We start from the raw sequence: 9,968 nt of genomic DNA, 5'->3' as shown, positions 1-9,968 counted from the left end.
ATGAAATGAAAGCCTGCTCACAACCCCGCCCAGCCTTGCGAACTGGGTATGGTGGATTAAGAACCCGGTTCAACGCTCGAGCAAGCGCTCTCCACTCAAGGTGTTCACAGCAACTGATAGGAACTCATATGGGGAAATTATAGAAAAGAAATAATAAGATAAAGAGAATAAATTTCAATGCACCTCAATAAACGGAGCCCCACATACAGCACCTCAGAAAAGTGGATCTTCCGACCAGTGTTTTTGTTGACGTCGCAACCAGATGATGTAGCTGCTTCGCAGAGACGTCTTACTGCACAAATTACAAATAAATTTTATTCTTCGATTAGAAAACCCAAGCGCTTTCAGAGCCCTCCGAAGAGAGTCCGGGATGAAACCACGCACACCTACCTCAACCGAAAAAGAAACGACCTGCCACCCGTTTGCTCGGCATTGATCGGCCAGATCCGCATACCGCCTGTCCTTCCGCGAGTTACTGACACTGAATCTGTCCTCAGCACAAACTGTCAACTCCATCCAGAATACAATCCTACGACTCGTAGAGTACAGAACTATATCTGGTCTTAGGGTGGTAAGTGCAACACAGCTAGGGAAAGAAATCTTTGCACTAACTGAGTCGACAAGAAGTTTCCAGTCTGAGGCCGCTGACAGGAGATCAGTCGTAACCAACTTTCGTCTGGGCTGAACGCGAAATGGCTTCTCTCCCGCCTTGCAAAACGAGATGAAGTCAAGCTCATTTGAATTTTCGGTTTGTACGGTGTTTGCAGCAGTGCGGATTCGAATCTCCTCACGCATGTTCCTGACGATGACCCCGAGTACGTTGTCGTGCCTCCAGGTGTAACGTCCCTGGTCCAGCGCTACGCGACAAGCGCCAAGCACGTGGCGCGTAGTACAGGCCCAGGCACGGCACAAACTACAGTACGGATCCACTACGGTGTTTCCCCAACGGCGTAGGTTCGTCGGAGAAGGTAGCACGTCGAGGGTTGATGCGAGAAGAAATTTCAAATCCTTACCAGTACCACCGTACAAAAGGGATTTCCACGAGAGGTCCTGCCACATCACCGATGTCCACTCCAACCACTTGCCTTGCACCTGAAGAGTCTTCAGCCTCAAAATCTGCTCCTGCGCGTTGATCTCCTCAAATGTTTGAAGGAGATCCTTCCTCGGGAGTTTGGAATGCTGCTTCGGAGCACGAGCACCCAACCCTGCACGATGACTTGAAGATGACGGTGGACGGAGAGTCCCTGAACCTACTGATGCCTCTGCACACTCCAGCTCTATTGTCGCCGCATATCGCTTTGTCAGCTTCGCATCCTTACTCCGACGCAGAGTGTACAGCGCCCTCATGCGCGCGTCCCCACTCGGTCGAAGAATGTGCCATTTGATGGACTGGCACTTTTTCCACACCGTAGGAAGGTAGTGGAGGCGTAAGCCAAAGCGTTTGCGACTGCCAATAAAAAGAATGGCAGAGTTTGCGCATCGAGGTAGGCCTGACCATTTCTTCAGAAATGGTAAACACATAAAGTGCAGTTCACGTACAAAACCTTGTGTGAGTTCAAGAACCTGGAAAGACCAAGAAAGCTTGGGCACTACAAGATGGTGGTAAAGCCATAGCTTGTGGTGGTCTTGAAGCCAAGAGCCATCTACTTTTTGCATGAGAGATACAGTGAGTTGACGGATGTCTTCCCGCTGGGTCTGCTCAGAGCAATCAGCATGCAGCCTTCGCCCCAGGAACTTGAACTCTGCAGTGTCAATAAAAGCGATCTTCCTCCCTGACATCGTCAGGCAGGGATCGTAAGGTTTGTACCGGCCATCTACAAGCTTTGCTGCACTGCTTTTGCATTTGTGCGGCGCCGCCTGCATACATTGGGTCCACGAGAGAAAGTCCTCCGTGACCGCAATGAGTTTTTGACAACCTGCACTAGATTTGCTATAGAGGCCTAAGTCATCAGCAAAAGCTGTTTGGGACACTTGCAAAGGGGCAGATTTAAAATCATAGGAGAGGCAACTTAATTCAGGGGCTGCAAGTGAGTCCAGCAGAAGCTGGAAACAAATATTGAAAAGGACCGGGGACAAGGGGCACCCCTGGAAAACACCAATGTTGTAATTAAAGGTGGGAGTGTGTGGTTGTACGACAAAAGCGCAAAGACTGTCGTAGTAGGAAAAAATTAATTTCCTGAATTGCAAAGGAAGGCTGTAGTGGGTTAGAGCATACTGTATCAGATTGTGGCGCACTGAACCAAATGCATTCTTCAAATCTATCCACGCAATGCAAATTTGGCGTTTTGCCGTCTGTGCATCACGCATCGCCTCATAACAAAGTGATGTATGCTCTAAGCACCCAGCCTTTGCAGGCATAAATCCTTTCTGGTTGTCACCATCGAAGAACTTATTGCCTAGCATATGTTTCAAGAGGCGCTTTGCAACTAAGGTGAAAAAGATCTTCCCGGACGTGTTTGCTAGAGCAATCGGTCGGAATTTCGAAGGATCATAAGACACCTCCCCCTTGGCCAGGAGTGTGATACACGCTACCTGCCACTGCCTTGGAATGATCTTGCTCTCCCAAACCCGCCCAAAGATGGTGAAAAGAATGGATTGAAGGGAGGGACAAAGCTTCCAAACTATGTAAGGTATCTTGTCAGGACCCGGTGCAGAGGTGTTGCGACACTTCTTCAAAACATTCTGAAATTCAGTCCATGTAGGGGCCCCCTCATCGACTGGGTGGGTGCAATCCCGAGGCTTCCCTGCACTGGGGCAGGATTCGTACGAAGTGGCACGATCCTGGTCTGCATATGTGTGTTGGAAGTACTCAAAGCAGGTAGTGTCAGAGAAAGTGGGTTTGACATGGTTGGGTGGTTGAAACAATTTCTTTCCGAAGGCATATGGGTCCTTGAGAAAGGCATCCTGGTCCCTCTTGTTCCGGGATCGATCGTCGTACATCTTTTGTTGTTTCAAAAGACGCTTGATTTGTTTTCCAATTGAAAAATACTCATTTCTGAGCGCTGCAGGTACTTCGTCCGGGTTTTTGATCTTACGAAATTGGCGCTTTAAATCACGCCTGTGAGCCCGGAGTTTTTCCACTGCACGGTTTTTATTTGCATTCTTGTGTTTTGGTGGAGGTGGTGGTGGTTTCTGGTCGAAAAACCAGTGAATGAAGTTCTCTAGTTTGTCCAGAGTCTCTTCGATGTTAGCGTTTTTGAGGTATGAGGTTGGGAAATGTTGAGTGAGATGGATCTTCAACTGAGCGTTTATTGTGTGCCATGCCTTGGTGTTTTTGGCTGACGGTAGCAGTAGGGACTGCCGGACTTCTACCTTGTCCATGTCCCGTTGATTCGGGACATGAAGTAAAGACTCATTATGACAGGGAGTGGATTCGTGCGGGACTGTTCGCAATTCATCTCCAGGAGTCATTGTCTGACCTACAGATGGGCTGGAGTGCATTGAATCAATCATGGAAGTCGTCCGACCATCCCCGCTACTGCCGTCTGCTTTGGCTGAGGTGGTTGAAAGTGATTTGTAGACCGGGCAGGTCTGTAGATGTCGTGGCAAGTTTTGTTTCCATTTGAGTTTTCTCAAACAGTGTGGACATGTTGTTTCCCGGTCTGATGGTGTAATGGTTGGTGTACTTGCCTCTAAAGTCATTGGAGTCTCGTGTGGTGGTGATGCAGAGACTGCTGACACAGCTCCAGCCTGCGATGCAGCCAATGTTTTGCATTTGTTAGTCCGCATATGTCGTGCAAGGTTATGTTCTTGTTTGATGGTGGTGTGACATTTCGGACATGTATGTTGTTCACCTGTGTCATGCCGTGTACTGGAGTGCTTCCGCTGGCTTGAGGTCAAACCCAATGGATCGTCATATGGCACAGCAGAATCGTCCAGGGACACAGAGTGTTCGTGTGGTGCGTGCGTAGTGTCTAGGGCTTCATCCTCCTCCCCCTTTCGGAGCCCATGGGTGGCATTTTTCCTATTTGAACTTGAAGCAATTTAAAAGACTCAGGAGAGAGCTAATCTCAAAAGCCTGTGAAAACGCTGAGGCGTAATTTTTTGGAACTGGAGTAAGTTACATTTATAAAGACAGGTAAGTCTAACAAATGAGGACTGAGACCTCTACAACAGGGTTTTTACGCCTGAAAGCAGGTGCATGATTTAACAAGCAGGTTGTCAGTCTAGATTTTATGCGCAGATGGAGAAAAAGCGCAGAATTTTAGTAATGAGATGAAAAGCAGAAATAATAAGAAATAATAAGAAAAGATGAAATGAAAGCCTGCTCACAACCCCGCCCAGCCTTGCGAACTGGGTATGGTGGATTAAGAACCCGGTTCAACGCTCGAGCAAGCGCTCTCCACTCAAGGTGTTCACAGCAACTGATAGGAACTCATATGGGGAAATTATAGAAAAGAAATAATAAGATAAAGAGAATAAATTTCAACGCACCTCAATAAACGGAGCCCCACATACAGTACCTCAGAAAAGTGGATCTTCCGACCAGTGTTTTTGTTGACGTCGCAACCAGATGATGTAGCTGCTTCGCAGAGACGTCTTACTGCACAAATTACAAATAAATTTTATTCTTCGATTAGAAAACCCAAGCGCTTTCAGAGCCCTCCGAAGAGAGTCCGGGATGAAACCACGCACACCTACCTCAACCGAAAAAGAAACGACCTGCCACCCGTTTGCTCGGCATTGATCGGCCAGATCCGCATACCGCCTGTCCTTCCGCGAGTTACTGACACTGAATCTGCCCCCAGCACAAACTGTCAACTCCATCCAGAATACAATCCTACGACTCGTAGAGTACAGAACTATATCTGGTCTTAGGGTGGTAAGTGCAACACAGCTAGGGAAAGAAATCTTTGCACTAACTGAGTCGACAAGAAGTTTCCAGTCTGAGGCCGCTGACAGGAGATCAGTCGTAACCAACTTTCGTCTGGGCTGAACGCGAAATGGCTTCTCTCCCGCCTTGCAAAACGAGATGAAGTCAAGCTCATTTGAATTTTCGGTTTGTACGGTGTTTGCAGCAGTGCGGATTCGAATCTCCTCACGCATGTTCCTGACGATGACCCCGAGTACGTTGTCGTGCCTCCAGGTGTAACGTCCCTGGTCCAGCGCTACGCGACAAGCGCCAAGCACGTGGCGCGTAGTACAGGCCCAGGCACGGCACAAACTACAGTACGGATCCACTACGGTGTTTCCCCAACGGCGTAGGTTCGTCGGAGAAGGTAGCACGTCGAGGGTTGATGTGAGAAGAAATTTCAAATCCTTACCAGTACCACCGTACAAAAGGGATTTCCACGAGAGGTCCTGCCACATCACCGATGTCCACTCCAACCACTTGCCTTGCACCTGAAGAGTCTTCAGCCTCAAAATCTGCTCCTGCGCGTTGATCTCCTCAAATGTTTGAAGGAGATCCTTCCTCGGGGGTTTGGAATGCTGCTTCGGAGCACGAGCACCCAACCCTGCACGATGACTTGAAGATGACGGTGGACGGAGAGTCCCTGAACCTACTGATGCCTCTGCACACTCCAGCTCTATTGTCGCCGCATATCGCTTTGTCAGCTTCGCATCCTTACTCTGACGCAGAGTGTACAGCGCCCTCATGCGCGCGTCCCCACTCGATCGAAGTATGTGCCATTTGATGGACTGGCACTTTTTCCACACCGTAGGAAGGTAGTGGAGGCGTAAGCCAAAGCGTTTGCGACTGCCAATAAAAAGAATGGCAGAGTTTGCGCATCGAGGTAGGCCTGACCATTTCTTCAGAAATGGTAAACACATAAAGTGCAGTTCACGTACAAAACCTTGTGTGAGTTCAAGAACCTGGAAAGACCAAGAAAGCTTGGGCACTACAAGATGGTAGTAAAGCCATAGCTTGTGGAGAGAGAGAGAGAGAGAGAGAGAGAGAGAGAGAGAGAGAGAGAGAGAGAGAGAGAGAGAGAGAGAGAGAGAGAGAGAGAGAGAGAGAAGGAGACAGAGAGAGAGAGAGACAGAGAGAGAGAGAGAGAGACAAAGAGAAAGAGAGAGAGAGAGAGAGAGAGAGAGAAAGAGAGAGAGAGAGAGAGAGAGAAAGGGAGGGAGAGAGAGAGAGAGAGAAAGAGAGAGAGAGAGAGTCAGAGGGAACGGCAACACAATGACACTACACCATACTTCCCCAATGCTACACTGACACCGAAACAAACTGAATCAGGTCTACACTGACTACACAACACAGATGCTGCAACCAATGCCTCTATAAAGCACACTAAAATAAACGGCCAACAATGACACACTATGATGCCACCATACACTGGTGCTACAAAACGTTGACACCACGGTACACTGGTGCTACGAAACGCTAACATCCCACGCACTGGTGCCACGAAACGCTAACACCACAATACACTGGTGCTGCAAAACGCTAACACCACAATACACTGGTGCTACGAAACGCTAACACCACCATACACTGGTGCTACGAATATTCGTACACTGTGAGGTTGCGCATGACGCTTGAAATATTTCATATCGGGTCAACACGGTGGCCGCGCAGGTGTGCACAGAGGCAAAACAGGAGTTGTAAAATACCATTATTTTAGTACTCCACGTGATAAAAATATTTTTGTAGATCTGCTGTGTACCCCCCCCCCCCAAGGCCTAGCTGTGTTTCAGTCGCGTTCGGAAGCATCTTCGTATCAACTTTTATCACTTGAACCATACTCCATAAATTCATGCTCCACATCTCGTGATTCAATCATTTTTATCCGCTTTCATAATTACAACCTGTATGATTTTAATCATTTTATACATACATTTTCATTCACTCTTCATCATTTTGTCGGAACCAGGTCTCCGGACCTGGTGAGAAGGCAGAAATGCCCGTTCACTTGGTGAAGTAAAATACAATAAACAAACAAACAAACCCGGACGTTCCAATTCTTACGAATTTTCGTTCTGCCCAACCTCTCTAATCATAGTACCCAATGCACAATGATATTCTTATGTCACATCAAACAACAACTAAGAAGAGAGAGAGGGAGAGAGAGAGAGAGAGAGAGAGAGAGAGAGAGAGAGAGAGAGAGAGAGAGAGAGAGAGAAAGAGAGAGAAAAAGAGAGAGCGAGAGAGACAGAAAGAGAGAGAGAGAGAGAGAGAGAGAGAGAGAGAGAGAGAGAGAGAGAGAAAGAGAGAGAGAAAGAGAGAGAGAGGGAGAGAGAGAGAGAGCGAGGGAGAGCGGCAGAGAGCGGGAGAGAGCGAGCGCGAGAGCGAGAGAGAGAGAGAGAGAGAGAGAGAGAGAGAATGAGATGGAGAGAGAGAGAGAAAGAGAGAGAGAAAAAGAGAGCGAGAGATAGAGAGAAAAAGAGAGCGAGAGATAGAGAGAAAGACAGAGGGAGAGAATGAGAGAGAGAGAGAGGGAGAGAGAGAGAGAGAAAGAGAGAGAGAGAGAGAGAGAGAGAGAGAGAGAGAGAGAGAGGGAGAGAGAGAGAAGAGAGAGAGAGAGAGAGCGGGAGAGAGCGAGAGAGAGAGAGAGAGAGAGAGAGAGAGAGAGAGAACGAGAGAGAAAGAGAGAGAGAGAGAGAGAGAGAAAGAGAGAGAGAAAAAGAGAGCGAGAGAGAAAAAGAGAGGGAGAGAAAGAGAGAGAGAGAGAGAGAGAGAGAGAGAGAGAGAGGGAGAGAAGAGAGAGAGGGAGAGAAGAGAGAGAGAGAGAGAGAGCCAGAGATGGAACACTGTGCACTGCATATTTCTGAAGCAAGGCTATGTTTTACTGGTCTCCTTTCCTTCATCCCTTTCGATATTAAATTTTGTACTTTGTACCGTTGCGGAAACTAATTTAGACAACAAACCAAATCTAGGAGTCAGGTGGGTAGAGTAATGCACAGCAGTGGGCATGGCATTGTAGTGAATGTTTTGTACACCAATTACCTAAAAGTACAACCAAACCCTGTGTGACATATTTCAATCCCACTCCATAGGAGTGGGAAATTTGGCAGGGCCAAAACGTTGTGTGGAACGTTGCACAGTTGCAGTGCACTCCAAAGTGCATTCAACCTGCATTTATGTGTCCAATCGCAATATTGCAAGAGTCTGCTTTTGTGCCAGTGGAAATCATCAAGCTTCCACTGACCTTTGGTTTCCTACATTGCGTTTGCTAATTAGGGAATTGTGCAGGAGAGTACCGCTCCATCATGTACTGGAGCTCTGTGCAAGACCACTGCTCCATTACATGGCCTGGAAAGCGCGAGGTACCTTCGAAACTACTTTTCGATTCGCGGGTCTTATACAGTCGAACAAAGCCCTATTTTCGACACTTTGAGTACCTGTCGTGACAATTCTCGAATTTCACTCGAAAATTCGATTTGCGGATGCTCCATACCATAACACCATGACACAATGACACCATGACACCATAACACCACAACACCATGAGAGAATGACACTATGACACCATGCCACAATGACACCATGCCACCATGATACCATGACACAATGACACCATAACACTGACACCATGACACCATGATACCATGAAACCATGACACCATGCCACCATGATACCATGACACCATGAAACCATGACACCATGCCACCATGATGCTACGATACCATGCCACTATGATACCATGCCACCATGCCACTATGTTGTAGAGCCAGAGGGGCAGTTAACCCTTTAAGAGCCACAGGAAAATTTCAAAATTCTGCATTTTTTCGTGTTCCTTGGATCATAGCTTCCGTTCTACTCACTCAATCCTCACAACCTAGGGCTTCCTGGAAAGGTCTCCGCGAGAGGAAGAGAATGAGGTCGATCATGATAGCCAGCACACCGTCTATCCAGCGCTAAATCGCACCGACAGTACGAAAAATGCCCCAAATGCGTCCAATTGCGTCCCGCTCCAGATATTTCCTTTTGCTCGATCGTGGAGTTCCAATTTTTTCGCTGTGTACTCTTGACAATATCAACAGTGAAACCCGTGCAAATTCGAGTAAACCAGCGTGACGAAAATCTCAAAATTCTCAATACTAAAGTCGCACTGCGCGCTTTTGAAATTGCCGCGATCGCGGCTCAACTTACGAGTGATTTATCTCAGGAACCGTTGCTCGCAGCGCTTCGCGGATTGTTTCTCCCGACAGGTGGGAGTTTTCTCTTCGCCCTGGATATTTCGATCACTGGATTTGAGCGAGATTGGACTGAGTTACGATCTTTTGAAGTTTTGCATTCAAGTATGGGGCGGCTCTTAAAGGGTTAAAACTTGAAGTACAGCCCAGTGACATGCTAATACACAGTTCAAAATACTGTGACGTTACGATACATAGTCAACACATGATGTACAGTGTTTGGTGTATATTGTTGTACTTACATCGTGGCGACACAGTCCACTTTTCTTTTATAGAATAGCGCATCAGTCTGCAGAATAAAGCACAACACACATGCATAACAAACAAACCACGGTCGGAATCGAAGTGTTCTTAACTTTTGTCTATGATTGTGTATTGATAGAACATGGGCCATCCAAACTGTGATGCCTTACTGCCGTACACATAATAGGGAGGTTTAGTCCCACGTAATCCGTGTGTACTTTACGTGTGTGTACCACGTGATACTCAGTGACCCACGTACATATGTTTTCTGGTTCACGACATATCGTGTATGGAGGCTCACCCACGTTCCGCCAGAACGTGGGTGAAAATCAGAATGGACCGCATTGTGCAAACGGTGAGGGTACTCAGCTGAAGAAGGTTCCGAAGCACGAAATCAAAATATTCGATGAGCTTCGAAGCTTCGTATTTGCCCAAGTTCGGGCCTTTCGCTTCACCCTTTTGTTTGTTCCGTGTGACTAAAGACAACATTGAGAACTTGGCTCCATTGCATGAACTATAAGTGTATCACCCACATTCCCGTATCCGTTAGGTGGGACTAAACCTCACTAATGTACAGTGTTGGGTGTACTCATAGTCAATACATGATGTACAGTGTTGGGTGTACTCATAGTCAATACATGAT

At 47.4% G+C, this 9,968-nt stretch overlaps 1 protein-coding gene across 1 annotated transcript; it reads right to left on the bottom strand.

The window, feature by feature from the left end:
• Positions 1 to 206: 206 nt before the first annotated feature.
• Positions 207 to 5,561, bottom strand: LOC135827333 (uncharacterized). The gene is made up of 2 exons (XM_065339852.1): positions 391 to 5,561; positions 207 to 292 (listed from the first exon to the last, which is right to left on the bottom strand). The coding sequence occupies exons 1-2, from the start codon at positions 3,727 to 3,729 to the stop codon at positions 290 to 292; spliced, it is 3,342 nt and encodes a 1,113-aa protein (XP_065195924.1). The 5' UTR covers positions 3,730 to 5,561; the 3' UTR covers positions 207 to 289.
• Between the last annotated feature and the right edge of the window lie 4,407 nt (positions 5,562 to 9,968).

The sequence above is a fragment of the Sycon ciliatum genome, chromosome 11, assembly GCF_964019385.1.
Source record: "Sycon ciliatum chromosome 11, ocSycCili1.1, whole genome shotgun sequence".
NCBI classification, from domain to species: domain Eukaryota; kingdom Metazoa; phylum Porifera; class Calcarea; order Leucosolenida; family Sycettidae; genus Sycon; species Sycon ciliatum.
The sequence above is the reverse complement of the archived record's forward strand: the minus strand, read 5'-3'. Positions and strand labels throughout refer to the sequence as shown.